The following is an 18041-nucleotide window of genomic DNA, read 5'->3' as shown; positions in this document are numbered from 1 at the left end:
AAGTGAATGATTTTCATTCTGCTTGTCTGTCTGTCACTGAACGCATCATCGCTCAGTGTAAAACCACATATGCATTGCTCCAAACTCCCTGTGTAACAACATAAGAGGGTGTGGCATCTCCCTCCCTCTCTTTCTTACCCTCTTTCTCCTACACACACACACACACACACACCACAGGCATTTTGGTTGGCAAGGATGGATGTTCTTTCCCCCCTGCTCAACATATGTGCTGTTTCTTTACCTATTTATGAGGTGTAAGGTTCCAGGGCTTGTCGGGAGTGGAGTCTCCCTGTGTCAAACTGACAAGACAGGGCTTGTAAAGTTTGTGTGTGTGCGATGACGTAGCAGCTGCTGAATCTGGTTTGGCAGGATTACTGAGGGAAGGGCGAGAGAGCAAAGAAAGACACAGAGGGAAAAAGGAGCTGAGGAGTTGAAACTGGATTTTCCTTCACTGTATTTAAAAACTGTTGTGTGTTAAGCTTCTCCTGCTGGTGTGGACATATTAGGTTTGGGTGTTTGAGCCGGGTTTCAGCACCAGGTAAGGTTGCTTTTGTCTGATTTTCATTAACTTCAAGCTTCAAGTCGATATGGTAAAGGAAAGATTGTAGCCAGCGGTGTTTACATTGAACACAGGCTCAGTTACAGTTGTCTCCTTTTCCTTATTTACCCTAAAACAAAGGCAGATACTAGCTGCTATTCATGCCAACAAATGGAAAAACACCTTCCTTCACACTAAAAGGAAAAGACAATGGGAGGAACTTTTCCTATTCCCATGACTACGACACAAACTTCAAGTGTGGCAGGATATTGAGCAATCAATGTAAAGAAACAATTCCAAAAAGCTTCATATAAACTGTGGATTCAACAGTACATAACATTTATTACTGTATATGAACAGCTACAGTTTTATTTCCCACGACATCCCTTCATGCAAGTTAATAGTTTCATTCACATATTTTGCACCAACAGTCACTGCCTGATGGAGCTCAAAAACACACTTTTTAACATCGAATCCAAAATGGTTTTTATCATAATCAAGGTAGGGTGGATGGGTCAAGGCAGGTAGATGGCACTTGTTTCATAAGAGATCAACGTCAAGTAACATCAAAAGCCGTATGTTATTTATCTGATACGGCCGCGAGTAAGTCAGAAATAATTAATCCAGAGTTTAAAGTGTTAACACCGAAGCGTCTGAGCCACTCCTGTTTACTGAAATCTAAATATTTTACTCTTTCCTAAACAGTGCGTGATCCTGCACTGCTCCAGAAACCGTACAGGCGTAAGGATGGTGTTCCCATATGGATTTTATTTCCCTTCATGGCCAGTAATGTGCTGGAACATGAAAACAAAACAGGACAGTTTGTGGTTTCAAGTATGACGATGGCGAGAAAAACAACCAGCAAAATCTAGTTTCCAGAGAAGCGTTTTTCCATTTGTATGTATAACTCTCTGCCCTCACATAACTTGTATATGAACACACACACACACACACAGTGAAATACTGAATTAGATACATATTGTTAATGATTTCATGTCTGTTATTGTGCTTTATTAGCATGCTGTACAGTAGAAGCAAGGATGAAGACACATTTGTTATACACACACACACACACACACACATACACACAACCCAGTATCTAAGTAACATAAACTCTAAACCCACACACATCTGCCATGAGAGTTATGATGGAAGTGATATTTATACTACACTAATGACGCATGGCTTGTTCATTCATGAACCTCATTACCGTCACACACACACATGCAAGCATTTCCACTGTGTTCATTCAGCAGCAGCAGACAAACACAGCAACAAAAAGAGCAGCGATGCTTATTGTCAGCTCACACGGCAGCTGTGTGGACAGAGCAGTGTGCAACCTCAGTGCCCAAATGCAAAATGATGAAGAGCAAACATCACACAGTAATTTGAAATAGCTTAAGGTTACGTGTACCAACTTAAGAGCCAGCTAAAACAAAGGCTATTGCATTTGCCATGTGACACCATCATGAAGCTACTTTCAGTGACAGTCCCTTTATGTGAGAAAGGAAATCAACAAATAATTGATGAATGCATTTTGAGACATTGGTGTTTTATGTTGTGTAACACTAGGACAGCAAACTTTATTTGCTTTATTCAAGTTCTACAAATTACAACTGCACAATTCCACCTTCATGGTGGCCTGCCTGCTTGCCATGAAGCACACTGTTAGCGAGTGAATGTTTTCACCCTCGTAATTATGTGCATAATTAACTGGTTTGCATTAGCAACAGAGGTTTTTGCATGAAATTTGTAAAAAGCGGGGATATAACGTGCTTCTGCTTCTTGGTCAGGAGCAGTTGCACAGCAATCAGTGGACACTTCTGTAAGTTAGTGATCCCGGCCAAGAAATAGTCTGGCTACAGCAAGCTGTTTTTACACTTTGATTTTTCAAACAATTCAGATCGAAAGCAGAGCTTTAGAGGTGCTCGTGGACAGAGAAGGGAGCCAGGCTAGCTGTTTCCCTCTGTTTCCAGTCTTTGTGCTAAGCTAAGCTAACTGGCTGCTCGCTGCAGTTATATGTTTTTCTTGAATTGTTGGCAAGAAAGGTAATAAGTGTGAGTCCTAAAACACTGAACCACTCCTTCACATTGATGGGAAACTTGTTCATCTGTCACTTTTTCAGCATCTTGTCAACATTTTCCATGTCATAGTTTAAAAAAACACAGATTGTACATATTGATTTATCCATCAGCCACTGCAGCCAGCTGACAGGCATTCATTTTCCACCCTGAGCGTGAAATGTAGCATGTAACATCTCTCTTCTTGGGCCTGTTTACATCTCCTCATGGTTACTGAAGCATGAACTTGCATTAGCGAGGGGCCTGATAATATTAATAACCCTGAATAACTATTTATGAAGCTTTGAAAAAGTCGGCAGGCTTTCAACTCGAAGGACTCAGCCAAGAAACACCGTCAGACATGAGATGAAACAATGTTCCTACCGACCTCTCCAGGAGAATCTGCACTTTACAAACTATTACGTACAAGCCTGTGCAAGCTCTACGTCAGACACACCAGTTTCAGGTGCGGTTGCTTGCATCTGGTGAGATTTGGCTAATCCTTAACCAAAGCAAGTCCAAAATTGATTTGATTATTGTTATGGAGAGCAAAGCCAGTTAGAAGCAACATCTAATGAGATCTCACAACTAATTCAGCTATGATCTGTTTTTATCTCATCATGAAGACGTGGAAACATGACCTTCTTTTCTGTTTTCCTCTCTTTTACAGGGTGCACTTGTTTCTATCACCCAGGCCAGTGCAGCAGTAGGGATGAACTGGTCGGGACTGGAGAGCCTGTTGAGTGGAGTCAATAAGTACTCCACTGCGTTCGGGAGGATCTGGCTGTCCATGGTGTTTGTGTTCCGTGTCCTGGTGTTTGTGGTGGCGGCGCAGCGGGTTTGGGGCGACGAGAGCAAAGATTTTGTGTGTAATACTCGACAGGTAAGATGGAGGAACAACACCGGTTTGTCCACACTGACACTTTTGCACGTGTGCTTCTGGAGACATCATTTTCCCACTAAGAAGCAACGCATTAAGATCAAGTCAGTCTTGGGGAGTTCTTACACCTGTAGTTTGTTTGCTCAATCAGTCGAAGAGTTGGTGAACTTGGAGCATTTTCCTTTTGGTTTGGTTTCTTTTCACACAGAGAATATTCCAAGTGAGCGAAGCTGCAGCATTACAAGCAATGTGAGCATGTTAACTTCACTCACCGGTCACATGTGTATGAGGTGGGCACAAGAATGTAAACAGAGGAAGAAGGCCCTGAAGGTCCTGCACTAGCCAAACATAATATATTATGTTGTAATCGTCCAAGTCTGACCTCAATTCACTGTCCAGCTAGTCGCTAGCAGCTGTCACATTCACTCATCTGCTTCCTAGTATGCAAAGCACACCTGGCTGCAGGAGCCGTTTCGCTCAGACTTGCAGAGTACACCTTGTAGTTGGACCAGTTGAGGTGAGAACACATTCCCACCACAAGCAAACTCTTCTGGAGTTTGTTTGGGATCGGACCAAGGCCACCCCCTCTCAAGGGTCTCAGTCCAGTTTTTTTGTCCAAACCAGGGTTTGATTGACAGATTTCACACCAACCCAAATAATAACCAGGAAAATGCACAGTGTTTCATTTGAACTGAACCAAAAAGGCGAGGTGTGAAAGCACCTTTAATGATGAAATCTGGTACTTTTAAAGACTGTCCTGACTGTTTCTGAGTTTAACCATTTGTGTCCCCTATGTGACAAGACTCCTCTATGTGAGTTGGCTGGTTGATGGACTACTCACTAGGACTAGCGCTCAACCACTGAAAACAGTCTCCTGTTGTTCTGGAGGCAGCAACGGGGTTATCTTGGATTGGGTTTGACATCGTAAATATTTAGCATAATCCTGAGTCATTATATTTGGTTGTGGAGTTTGAAAGACGTGGGCTTTTTCAGGTCTATTGAGTTGCATACCAGGAAATGTAGGATCCAGAGTTCTTGGGCCTCAACCCATAGTAGAGACTGAAAAGATCTCGGGTTCTGTTCCACGAGTTTTGACCTTTCCTATTTTAATGTATCTCTTATCCACAGCTTTCTGAAAGCGCAACATCAAATCCCTGAAGTAGCCCCATAAGAGCGAGGCGTTCAGTGCAGGCAGCCTTACTAAAGAAATAGATTTTTTTTTATTTTTTAAGATTTATGTCTGTTATTATGTCTTGCCCCTACAAAGGACTGCAAGTTTCAATGCATTGTAGCATTTTACCAGTACAGAGGCATTCTAACTTTCATCACATCCTCCTGGCAGCACTAGTGGTATTGTTTTGTATTTATCATTTCATGACAGTTGCATTAGCTGTGGGGTAAAATAAAGCATTTCCTGTTTGAAACTCTTTCGGTTCCTTGATTTTATCTCTCATACAAATACAGCAGCCTATGCGATCACTCATTTCACCCATCTGAGACACCACAGTCATTACAGAAAAAGCAATTGCAATAAGTTTTTGTTTTTGTTTACAAAAAGCTTTTACTTTGTTTCCAGCCTGGCTGTACCAACATCTGCTATGACCACATCTTCCCCATCTCCCACATCCGTCTGTGGGCGCTGCAGCTGATTTTTGTCACCTGCCCATCTCTGATGGTGATGGCTCACGTTAAATACCGCGAAGGCAAGGATGCAAAATATGTGGTGCTGCACCAAGGCTCTCACCTGTACAGCAATCCAGGCAAGAAGAGAGGGGGGCTGTGGTGGACCTACCTGCTGAGCTTGGTGTTAAAAGCTGGATTCGACACATCGTTTCTTTATATTCTGTACCGGATATACCATGGATATGACCTGCCCAGGTAATGCTCACATGACTACAGCAAAACATGAATAATGAAAAGCTGATCGTCTGTTGGGTGCCTTCAATCTACTCTGCTCTCTTCTTTTAGGTTATCAAAGTGTTCACTGGATCCATGCCCCAACACGGTTGATTGCTTCATAAGTCGTCCAACGGAGAAGAAGATCTTCATGCTGTTCATGGTCGTGTCCAGCGCGCTGTGCATCTTCATGTGCATCTGCGAGATGATTTACCTCATTGGCAAGCGCATCTCCAAGTTGCTAAGGGTCCGCCACGAAAATGAGAGACTCCTGTTTGCTGAGCAGCATGAGCTCACCAACATGGCCCCACCAAGGTCCCAGTATCGTAAGACTGATCCAACGCTGTCAGAGAGCCAGATGAGTTTAAACAGGAGAGAGAAGATCAAACCAAACAGTACAATTACGACCTTGTAGCACTCAAAGGTCACTAAAACGTGGCTTTGTTTCTAATGGGTGGGAGCACAACAGGAGCACAAGTTACCTGATAAAGTTCTTAAAGCAAAAGACTGACAAAAGGGCGGATCCTGTCGCCCACCTGAACATGAACCCTTCATGACTCTCACACTGGCCCGCTGTATGTTGTAGAACACTGTTAAAGAAGACTACTAAAGTGTTACTATGTTTGGATATGATATTTCTGACTTGTGCCATAGATCTGATCACATTATGGCTGACAATACAAAGAGACACATCCAGGAGCTGGCTTTTATAGCCCAAATGGAATCTGATGCTGTGTGTGAGGGCACTGTCTTTTGACTGTTGATCATGAATCAACGTCAATATGTGGTTTTAATTAAATGTAACATCTTGATGTAAGTAGTGTAAATGGCTGTAGTATCGTCAACGCTGTTTATAGCTTTATTCTTGACACTGAGATTCAAGGTTATTTCATTTCCATTGTGTATTGTGAGTAAAGAGAGTGAGCCTGAAGCTGTAGTCTTACTGTACAGGCGGGGTTTGATCCCCAGACACAGAGCAGACTACTTCTGTTTTGACTACGAGTCAACTGGAATGTCATCAAGTGGTCCAATAGTTTCTATTAAGACTTGATATTATTGACCCTTTTAGTTCTATAGCTGATTAGTTGTAAAAAAAAAAAAAATGCTGATCAAGCTCAGTGTCTCCATTGTCATTCTTTCCAGAAACATCTATTCTATTAGGTTTTCCCAACAGAAATGAAGGGTTTGTATATACAGAGTGATGCTGCGCTTAATATCAGTGACAAGCTCACTAGAGAAAAGGAAGGCTTCAAAAAAATCCGATTTAGCAGCAGATGCAGATTGCAAGTTTTATTTGATATTGTGCGCAGTCTATTTTTCATTTTTGCTCAATCATAGTAACACTTATCTGATGACACTTTGTGTATAGAGCAGGTCAAGACAATACTCTTTAATGTACAGAGAGCAAACAATTCAACACACAAACACTTGGTAACCTTTTCCCTTTAACAGGATGTTGGTAATAACACTAGCAGTGATAGTGAGCCAATACAATACCAGGACACACCTTATGTATGTGTGGACATTTGCTTTTAGTAATTAGTAATAGTCTGTAAAAAAAAATGCTCCCACTTAAAATTTTTTGGAAGTACTTTCGCTATCTTATGTTACCACTAGATGGCAACATTCTCCAAGTCAGATAAACCAACTCTATCTATCTATCTATCTATCTATCTATCTATCTATCTATCTATCTATCTATCTATCTATCTATCTATCATCATCATCATCATGGGGGGTGTCTAAAGACTTTAAAATTTTGCAAGGGACTTACACACACTTATGAACACTTTGGGTAAACCAACGAGCCTTTTACATTATCAAAGTAAAATGAAAATAAAAATCACGTATCATGTGTAAACACAACTGCTCATATGGAAGGCGGAAGTACCCCAAACACACGAACAAGAACCACTGCTGCCTTCAAGCACTCCTCAAAACCGCTAAAAAGTTATTTGTTAACCTTTTGCACCATTTGAACACTGATATGATGGGTATGTTAGGATACAGAGTTGACCTTATCCTAATGTATCCAGTTCATCCAGCTAATGGGGTGCATATTTTTGTAAGCGAATACCGAGCGGTTGTCACAAATAGAAAACATTCCTTCCGACGAGGATGGGATTCGAACCCACGCGTGCAGAGCACAATGGATTAGCAGTCCATCGCCTTAACCACTCGGCCACCTCGTCTGGAAGAGGAACTTCACCAGCCTCGTTAAGGTACGACTGTCATACTTCTAGGTGTCGAATATATGCTTATTTGTCATTCTCGTTAACATTTAATGGTCTTAATGTGTTGCGCGTAAACCTGTAAGCCAAACTTCGTCTCCACACCTTGTTAAAACGTCGTTAATACTAAGTATGAGCCCTCAAAAACCCACCACGGAAAAAACCCTGGCGAACCACCAGCCACTAAAATATGTGTTGATGTTTCCGATCAGCGGAACAACTGAATGTAGTCATATGAAGGCCTACAGTACGCATGTCGGTCCACCACAGGGAGCCAGAGACCGCCGAACACAGCATTAAACCCTCTGATCCTGAAGTGATTTAAGTGTTTAAGTGGGTCTTACATTTGCTGACATGTCAAGTATGTTGTCCTAATTATTAAATATTTATCTATGAAATCCTGTGTAACCTCTGACCCGGGTAGACAAGCCTCCAGCAGTGTCCACACACTGAATATAAGGATTCAAAGGCTCATTTGACATGTTCAAGTAGTGTGTGTAGTGAAATGCAGTATGGTGTGCCCCTAATGTTTTGTTTTAAAAATATATCTAATGTTAAAAAAATATGTGTATAAACAAGTCCACACTTCTGTGGTTATCCTAAATCTATTTACCACACAGTATTGGTGCAGGTCTGACCTTTATAAGGTGTTATATAAGCAGGACAAAGATGGATCAAAATATGACTAAGGTCCACGTTAACTTTATAGTCAATGTTAAATTAATGTTACACCCTTTTTTGTCTTTGTCCAGATTTCACAAGCAACATCTAAGTTTTCTAGCTGGCTCCAACTAACTTAATGATGTAAATGTTTATATCTCATTTCATCTAAATCATGGTTGATTTCATCCAAGTTTACTCATACTCATGTTTTTATTATGCAAGTGTTTTTGTGTATGCATGACATAATAACTGACTCCGCCTCCTCATGAAAACTAGTTTTAAACCAGTCTACCTCACCTATGTGATCGGTGTGTCTTGAGGTGTGAATCACAAGGCCAAACACATACAGAGGGGATCGAACATTTATTTACCCTTATTAAAAGTTACAATAAAACCATTAACATCTTCAAACGATAGCAAAATAAAGAGAACCAAAAATATTGGCCAAAACATATTTACAGAGACAGTTTGCAGATAAAAAGCTCACATTTTGTACACAATCCCAACCCCTGCATCATAGACTCTGAAATGTGAACACTGCAATACTCAAGAAGCTTGAATGTGGTTTTAGCCAGAAAATGAATGAAAATGCACGAACAAAGACATAGCTCTTTTTCCACCTCCCCTCCTCGATTTTCACTTTTCTATACATGACAAAATACTTGAAATTTGGGGGTAAAACATAGGAATGTAGAATTCTAAAAATCAAGATCATTTGAAAGGTTTATGTGTCCATATAACAGTCATTTCGAGTGAAGGAGATGGTTTGCCCCGCTCCGCAGCGGTGACAACGTTTAGATCCCAAAAAAAGATGAGAAAGAAAAATGTTATAGGGCTGCCACGCTGTTAAAAAGGATGCTTCTCCATGAATTGGGAAAATAAGTCAGTATTCCTGATTCGCTCCACATCCAATCCATTACCTTCGCCACGCGCCGGTCTCTGTGTACCACGAGGGGGCGACACAAGCCGACGCTTTCATCATGAGAGGGCCCGGTGAGATTCCGTCTGTCGAAGAACTAATAAAAAGGCAGTGAACTGGTGGTTGAATCAGCAAACGTGATATATCCTTTGTCTTCTTTTGTAGTTTTGTTTATAACTTTAAGAACGTGGCACGAGTCTCTCATATATATATTTATATACTTTAATCTTGGAAAAACAGTTCAGGTGCCTTGGCGGGGTGCAGTCACTCTGCCTTGGCCTCGCCCTCGGAGGCTGCAGGTGTCGTGTCCTCGGCGGGGGCGGCGGCGGCCTCCTCGGCTGGGGCAGCCTCTGTGGGTGGGGCCTCCTCTGCTGCCTTGGTCTCTCCCTCAGGTGCAGGAGCAGCATCGGCAGCAGGGGCGGGGGCCTCGCCCTCTTTGGCCTCAGCAGCCGGCGTCTCCTCTTTGGTTTCCTTGGCCGCGTGGCCGTTCTCCTCAGGCTTGTCCTCGGTCGTGGGGGAGGTGGCCTCCTCTTTTCCCTCTTCACTGCCCTTCTTGCTCTTTTTCAGCGAGATGCCCTTGAACTTGAAGGAGTTCTTCAGGGAGAACTTCTTCTTCTTCTTGCCATCCTTGGCGGCCTCGCCCTCCGCCTTGACAGCCTCTCCCTCGGCTGCAGGAGCAGGCTCGATGGCATCCCCGGTGCTGGCTTCGCCCTCCTTGGCCGGTTCGGCTGTTCCGTTCCCATCTGCAGCAGCCACTTCCCCGTCGGGCTTGGCCGACACATCGCCGTTGGTTTTGACGTGGCCATTCTCCTGCAGAGAAGAGGACTCATTAGTCATGGATTAAAATAATCAAACTGGGTCAAAACAGCAACACATTGCCTCTGGAAATGGGAGGGGGAAAAAAATCAAATAAACAAATGGATGAACTGTAGATGAAATGTGTACTAATATTCCAAATAAATCTAAAGAGATTTGGCATACGACAGATTGGCATTAGCCCATTTATTCCAATAGTTAATCCATGTTATACTTGAGGAAAGCTGCTTGCTCTGACAGTGGTTGGGTGGTGGGGGTGGGGGCGACTAAAGTCATACAAACAGCTGTTTGCGTGACTAAGAGCAGACGCATGGGGGCAGTAGAGCTGCATCTAAACGTCAACAGGGCCAGCGAGTCGGGGAACAAAGGAATCCCCGTGAAGCCTGCTCTCATCCAGGAGCTGCAGCTCGCATCCAACACAGCTCTCTGCATGAGCCCGGGGTGCTCGGGATCCACAAAGACCGTCACTTCATGTGCAATCAGTCTACAGCGCCGGGCATTAAAGAGACAGGCTGTTTACAAGTCACTCAACTCCAACGACCCAAGTTCATCAACATGTATGAACAGATCAGATAACGCTGTCTTGCTCCGATCCAAGCCACTCACTTAACTCCCCCAACGACATTTTATAGCCAAAAGCTTCTGTAACCCAGTGGAACCAGATGTGAAAAACCGCCTGCGCGCAGAACAAACGCCCGCGCCTTGTTTGCAGCTCCGCACCGTGCGCCCCCAGCAGAGCGCATTTGCATCCTTTGCACCGTCTGCCTCGCAGCTTTTGTTCGACGCGAGCGCGACCGCGGCCCCCCGACCGCAGCCAACTCATGACAGAAAACGCGGTCGAAACGCACATTTCGGTCAGAATCTGTCGTTCTGGCGCTGGACGTGCGGCTGAATCGCCCCCCGCGGGCGCAGCAGACGGAATTAACAAAAGGCAGGTCTGGTGCGCGCGGAGCGGGGGCGAGCATGGCCACTCGACGGCGGCTCTGCTGGAGGTCCCCCCGGATTTTAGACAACCTGTTTTAGCTCAGTTCAAACTCATCTAGTCTGCGGCCATGTGGTGAACACACGGCGGGGCATCAAGGAGCAACAGCTCGGCACCCACTCCCCCCTCCTCGCAGCCCTGAGCCCCAGCCGTGGCACCCATGCTGCCAGTGGGCGTTGGGTGCCATGTGGCTCCCCGCTGATGCACGCTTCACTCACCTGGCCGTTGGCTTTGGCTGCAGCAGGGTCGGCGGCGGCTTTCCCCTCAACAGCTACTCCACCCTTGGACAACTGGGCTCCCATTTTTTTATGTTTTTTTTCTTCCTGTAGGTGATCTGAACAAAAAAAAAGAAAAATCGAAAAAGAAAAACCTCGAGGAGTTTTCTTGAGATTTAAAAATCCAGCTCTGGGATAGGTACGATCTTGCCCAAAAAGAGGTGAAAAAAATCCGACCGGGTCTCCTTCTCCCTAGCAGGTCTGGAAACGAGAAGATCCCCCTTCTGCGAGTGCTGACCCCACGGCTGCTGAGCTCAAATTAAAGGATGTCGGTGATAAGACTGTGAGTATTTCAACCGCGCCTCAAAATCGACCAGAGTCTCCTCCCATGGGCGTGACAGGCGGGTTTTGTCCAATCTGCAGCCGTGGGACGGGCCTCCTTCACCCCCCTGTCACTGCAACAGTCTGCTGCTCAACTTGGACGATCAGCAAGACTTTTTCCACCGGTTCAGATGACTGGAGGATTCTGGCCATTTAAAACTTTTAAAACTTTTGCTCATAAACTTACTCAGCACTTGTTGCAAGAAACTGAGACCAAGAATCCTAATCACAAGTCCCTTTATGCAGATGTCATTTAAACAACCTTTAATGTCATATAAAGATGTTCAATTGCTACCATGATGGACAAACATTCCCATGAATTTTATAAGTGATGCCATAAATTCACTGGTGCTGACAACTTTCTTGTAAACTTTCTTGTAAGCAGAAACTTTGCTCTTAAGATCAGCCAGTATGGGAAGGGACCTCGCTTTTTGGTTGAACTGCTCACAGCTCTGCATGACAGGAGATGGCAAGTAGGCGTTTTTCAGCAGGGGAGACTGGGAACCGGTGCAGTCATTATTCCAAGCTCGTGATTTGCAGACTTTCGCCACTTTTTCACCCTCACGTACCATTTCTGTGACGATAATCTCAACTCCTGTTCAAGTTTAACCTAGCCGGACCTGGCCTCCTTCAGCTCAAAATCCTCAAATGATCCTGGTGATTTGATTTTTCTGTGCTGAATGAGCGACGAGGAATTCATTAATGGGTTTTGAGTGACAGACCTGACTTTCCAAGAGTAAACTTGTTACATAACAGGGCCGGCTTTGCGCCCGGCGGAGACCTTGCGATGGCGCTGGGGTTGCTTTGTCACAGACACAGACAGAGAGACGGTGAATCAGCCTGTCAGCCAGTAATGAGGTCTCTTGGCCACATGAGTGAATCCCACGATCGCAGCTATGACACTGCATTTTTTTTTTTGGGAGGCCGAAGCTGATGGGTTCCTCTTGTGGTCCAGCGAGGCCGGGGGTCATATGTTTTGAGCTGAGTTATGAGGGCCGGTGGACTGCTTCCACAGGCTGGCCAGTCATGGGACAAGGCTGCACATGCATTTATATATGCCAGCTGCCTCATTTTCAAGCCGTTAGTCTTAATTCTGGCAACCTTAACCAAATTATCCCTTCTTTCCCAACAACAAGGCCCCCATTTATCCCACAGATGAACCCATGTTAACAAAATGGCTCTCTGTCTGCTTGTCATCTTTATAGGACTTCATTAAGCGGAATTTACGATTTCCTTTTATTAAAGTCCCATATTCTTCTGAGGCATCCCTCCATATGTCTCTTTCTCCCTCTTCGCCGTTCTGTCGTCATTTCCACCAATCCGGTGGCACACGGGACGACCCCCTCCACGCATGCACACACTCACACAAACATGTCACAGCCGTGGTATGCGCGGCATGCATACGCCACCCGGAGAATGATCTCCATCCATTCAGTGGGCTGAGCTTCCCACAGTGGAACACACCCTCAGGGGTTCAAAATGTGCAACCCCCCACCCGTCTTAACCAACCACCGCCACCTCCATACATTCTCCCAAACTGAGTCAAGAAGGAGAACAACATGTATGAAAGATGTTTTTAACCCCCACCGCATAGCTCAACTCCTCATTGCTCTCTGATGTGGGCGATGAGGTCTATACATTAAAGTTGTCATTTCAAAGGGATGCTCCTGGTTTGATCAGCACAAGAAAGAGATGTTTTCACAGCAGGGCGTCCAAGCCTCCACAGGGAGACTTCTGCTCAGGTTGACTGCAGGTTTATCTCTCATATGCAGCGGTGGAAAGTAATCACGTACATTCACTCAGGTGCTGTGCCTAAGTACTTGTTCTTTACTTGTGTATTCCCATTTTATGCCACATTCTACTTCTGCTTCACTACATTTCAGAGAGGAATATTAAATTGTATTTCAGTGTTGACAGCAAACTTCAGATTGATGCCACCCTCATGCCTGTATGCTAAACCTGAAGCTACAGCCAGCAGTTAGCTTAGTTAAGCATGGAGACTGGAAACAGGGAAACAGATTTTTACACTTTTACACATTAATCAATCAAGATGTAACAGATTGATATGAGAATTTTAGAGTCACTCGTAGGTGGATTTTGCTAGTTCAGACAAAGACAGGCCGGCTGTTTCCAGACCTGGCTGGAAACAGGGGGAGACAGCAGGGGACTATTTAGTATATTTAGTGTACAGAGATGATTTTCTCATTGAACTTCACTCATCAAGAAAGTGAAAAGTATTTAACATATTCTACATTTGTTAATTATTTTCTTCTCCACCCAGTGCTGTGTTTAAAAGCTGAATCTGCAGCGAATCCTGACAATGAAGGACGGCGTATTCATTCTGCACACACACTTGTAGTACACACATTGTGATAATGACAAGGCCCGATTTCCTGGAGAAAAAACGAGATTGTGGCTGGAGGACTTCCTCTGGCCTTGGCCTGCCTACTTATTTCTGTCACGTTTTACACGGTGCTTCTTCTCCTCTTCACACATTTCCCCCCCCTCTGGGCTGGTCAAAGCCCCTGTTTGTGTGGCTGCCCATTTTTCATGCCCTGACACCGGATGAGCTCTCAAATCCAACTAAAAGCCTCCATTGTCTCTGTCGCTGTCTCTGCAAGCCAACTGATGAGCATCACAAGTAGAAAGAGAGTGAGAGAAAAGAAAAGAGTGGGGGACGAGAGCGAGGGAGCCTATCCAGAAACACGTCCTTAAGGCTCCTTTTGCTTCAGGGACGAGAAAAGTTATCTTTATGACAGTCACCTTGAACAGATCACTTGAGCATATCAGCTTGATGAATATGTAATTTCCCAGGGTTCCTCAGTTCCTCGGCAATTCATGCATACACAATCACAAAAACAAGAGCGCAGGCTGCTTCCTGTGCATTGAGACATTGATGGTTACAAATTTGTTGCAGTTTTGCCAATGGCTGAAATACCTCAATACCTAATCTGACGCCATGAGGCACATTCAGAAATAGGTTTTATAATAAGAAATAATGTGAGGAATAAAGGTAGCAAAAAGTGGATTATATTTAGGCACACAGCTTGAGAGCAAAACACTTCATTTTAATGTATAACGAATACAAATGAGGCATTGAATTCTCCTCAAAAACCTAAGCAAAGATGTCAATTTGACTTTGTATGTCTGATTTAGTGTTGCATAAACACAACATTTGCATTGCCAAGCACCTAATTACAAGGAGAATCAGGTGCACGGCCCTCTTCGCTGCCGTGAATAGGGGTGCGCTGACTTAAAAGAAAGCCCTTTGTAATGCTAATTAATTCGATCAACTGGCTTATTGACTGCAAAAAGGCCCTCACCAGCCGGCAACCACAAAGCTGCACATGGCAGCAATCTTGACCGGGGGCTCCTGCAGATGTATCTGTCTGGCAGTGGCTCTCAGAGGAGGAGGAGGAGGAGGAGGAAGGAGGAGGAAGGGATAGTAGCTGGATGTCCATTGCTCAGCCAAGCTCGCAGGCTTGACTCGCCTCATTGATGAAGCAGCCGTTCACATCACTGGGGAGCTCGGAAGCGCAACGCAACCTCTAAAAATGGAGGGAAAGCAACAGTAATCATGTTGATGTGTGCAGCTTTGCATCACCCCCCCCCCCCCCCCCCCCCCCCCCCCCCCCCCCCTTTATGTCTCTTTCTCCCTGCGCCTAAGGTGGCAGACATGACGCGACGCACCCCTCCCTACACTACTGTGCGTGCGTGCAGACATGCCACGGAGCCAGTTACCATGGCAACTACTGCCTCTCTCCACGTCTCCGGCTGATGTTACGGGGGCATGTTTTTTTTGGTGGGAACCCTGTCAAGAGGATAGTGGAAGAGGATATGGCTTTGGCGTTGTTTTTGTTTGCCTTATCATCTCCGGCTTGTTTATTTGAGATTACTTTGACTCCCACAATTTATGCAGCCGAGACTCTCAACCTCTCTGTGACCACAGGGAAATGAAGCGTGGTTTCCTTTTAACCTTTACCCCTACCCCCTCCCGGTCAGACTCCATTTTTTCTTCCCCATTTTAAATTTCTTCTCTAAGTTTCATCGACTGTAGGTCGTCTTCCTCATCCTGTGTTCATCTCTGGCATGAAGGCTTGTACCATCATAGGCGAGTTCACCCAGGGGTGCCTGGATTGCATCTGTTGTCGTGACATGCAGACCAGGTAAGAAGGCAGCAAGAGGTTAAAGAGACGGAGAGGCAAGTATAAGGAGAGGGTGAAGAGTTAAGAAGTACAGAAAGTGTTGGGCAGAGTCGATGTGTGTGTGTGTGTGTGTGTGTGTGTGTCAGACAGGAGTGTACAGCAGTAAGGCTGCTCATCCCCACTGGCAACGGCACTGCAGCGTTAGTAGGTCAGTGTGCCATCATCTCATTCATCATTATCACAGCCTGCTCTTCCTCCTGCGCTCTCCCTCTTCATCGCTCCCACGCTTTCTTGCAGTTGTTCTGTTTCTCCCAAACACACACGAGACAATGTGGGAGACACAGAGATGGAATGGAAAGTAAACCCAAACACGCTCAGGAGCAGCAGATCTGCGTGGTTTGAGTCCACATTGAGGTGTATAGCACAGTGGCGAGGGTCACTCCTCAGTAGCATAGCTTTTGTTGATAGATTGAAAAGTGATGGGACCCTTAAGCAATGACTTCATTAGTATTCATAACTACAGAACTGATGTCTTATTAAGAAAGCATAGCCTAAATTAAAGACTTAGTAACACTTCTAAAGTGTGCCTTATCAGAAAGTGGTACTGCACACAACAGCATCAGCACTGAATGACCTGTCAATGTCAAAAACTGAAGAGAGCCATTATCACCACCATTTATCAAATCCATGAGACTTTTTGCCAAAAATCACATCACGACAGAGAGAAATCAATTACCCCCTGTGAATTCAGACCACTAAAACACAATGGGCTATATTTTCATGACAACTCTGCATTCCTGCATATTGTAAGAGTTTCAGAGTGAGGGAAGAGCATGCAGACATCTCTGCTGCTCAGAAACAGCTGGCAGCATCAGTGTTGTTTGTTATGTGTACACGTAGGCATGTATATACGACCACTTGCGTGCAGCCTCATGCAAATGCATTTAAACCCCCCTCCCGCAACCACCACTGCTACACACACACACACACACACCATGCACACTCAGGCGAGACTCATTAGCTCAGTTCTGGGTTATCTGCTATCTGGGCCTTTTTTTTTTTTTTTTTGGCCAGTCGGTGAGATGATCACTCTCTCTGAGCCCCCGTTCATTTTTTCCCCCCAGCTCCTCAAAGCCCCCCCACCATCTTCATTGTAATGCAGATTTAAGGATCGGGTGGGGGATGGGATCTGGGCTGTGGGGGATGGGGAGAGAGGAGGTTTGTGGTGAGGCTGTGGTTAGTGTTAAGTATGACCTGGCAGCCCTGCTGTGTCTCAGCGGGCGGTCCAGCGTGGGCTGGGGGGGGTGGGAGGGGAGCTTCTAGGGTTATCCCCGAGCCTGTATACATGACTCAGACATCAGATATCAACATTTGGCCTCATGTTGAAATGAAAGATGGCAGACACGTTTAAATATATACCTTCATTCAACAGTAATCCCATCTAAGAGGGGAGCAGAGAAGAATAGGATGTTCGCTGGTGTTTTGTTCTGTCTAGACATAATGAGCTTAATGTCACTGAGGTCATGTTGTTGTTCCCTCTGTCATAGACTAATACCATGTCAAACTAACTGCGAAATGAATAGCGATCATAATTTGGAAATGACAGTGCATTAATCTGTGTATGTTTCTGTGTGGAAGCAGTGAAGTAGAGCCACTGAAACGTCACTAATTTGCCCACACACATTGTTCAGCTGTTGTGTGGCCTGAGATGTTGTGGTGAGTTTGGGGTTTTTCTGCAAGTGTGCCAGGGTGTGTATTACATGTGTATTATCACTATGTGTGTCTGTGTCGCTCTGTGTGTGTGTGTGTGTGTGCATTTGCGGTCTGTGCAGTTCTTATGTCTGCAGCTTAAACTATGGCCATGCTCTCTCCCAGTCAAACCATGACTATTTACAGTGCCAGTGCACCCCACCCCTCCGCCCAAACACACACTCACACACACACACAATAATGGAGGGCAGAGCGGAGAGCAGAAAGAGGCCCCCCAGCGAAAATAAATAAATGTCTGGAGTCGATATTCGGCCATTGTGCTTTAATGAGCCGTGTGTGGGATGGATTCATTGACTCTGCACCTCTTACTGCGCCGACTCCTCGTTGCCCATTTGATTACACCGAATTGCACTCTAAACGCACAGGAACAAAGTAGCGCACAGGCACACGCCCGCTTCAATCAGAATTAGACCACTGTTAACTTGTTTACTCGGACATTTATTATAATAATAACCATGTGATGATTTGTAGTTGTAATTTCCTGGCCCTCATCCACAGTGCAGCTTCAGTTACAGAGGCACAGAGTCAGTGACACACAAGGAAAG

General features: G+C 44.9%; 2 protein-coding genes and 1 non-coding gene across 4 annotated transcripts; 1 reads left to right on the top strand and 2 right to left on the bottom strand.

Annotated features, from left to right (window-relative positions):
* The first annotated feature begins 170 nt into the window (after positions 1-170).
* gjb9a (gap junction protein beta 9a) lies at positions 171-6481 on the top strand. 2 transcript variants are annotated; one of them, XM_041953716.1, is made up of 4 exons: positions 171-538; positions 3269-3481; positions 5055-5356; positions 5447-6481. In XM_041953716.1, exons 2-4 carry the CDS (start codon positions 3311-3313, stop codon positions 5787-5789), a joined length of 816 nt encoding a protein of 271 aa, XP_041809650.1. In that variant the 5' UTR covers positions 171-538; positions 3269-3310; the 3' UTR covers positions 5790-6481. The 2 variants fall into 2 exon arrangements, with proteins under 2 accessions (XP_041809650.1, XP_041809651.1); XM_041953717.1 differs by lacking the exon at positions 171-538 and adding an exon at positions 565-3064.
* A 1003-nt stretch (positions 6482-7484) lies between these two features.
* Positions 7485-7566, bottom strand: trnas-gcu. Its single transcript has one exon. It is a non-coding gene; the product is annotated as a tRNA-Ser (tRNA).
* A 1046-nt stretch (positions 7567-8612) lies between these two features.
* Positions 8613-11519, bottom strand: marcksl1a (MARCKS-like 1a). Its single transcript, XM_041954058.1, has 2 exons — positions 11204-11519; positions 8613-9997 (listed from the first exon to the last, which is right to left on the bottom strand). Exons 1-2 carry the CDS (start codon positions 11285-11287, stop codon positions 9452-9454), a joined length of 630 nt encoding a protein of 209 aa, XP_041809992.1. The 5' UTR covers positions 11288-11519; the 3' UTR covers positions 8613-9451.
* Positions 11520-18041: the final 6522 nt, after the last annotated feature.

The sequence above is a fragment of the Chelmon rostratus genome, chromosome 15, assembly GCF_017976325.1.
Source record: "Chelmon rostratus isolate fCheRos1 chromosome 15, fCheRos1.pri, whole genome shotgun sequence".
In the NCBI taxonomy this organism is placed as follows: domain Eukaryota; kingdom Metazoa; phylum Chordata; class Actinopteri; order Chaetodontiformes; family Chaetodontidae; genus Chelmon; species Chelmon rostratus.
Note: the sequence above shows the minus strand (reverse complement) of the source record. Positions and strands in the feature narration are given on the sequence as shown.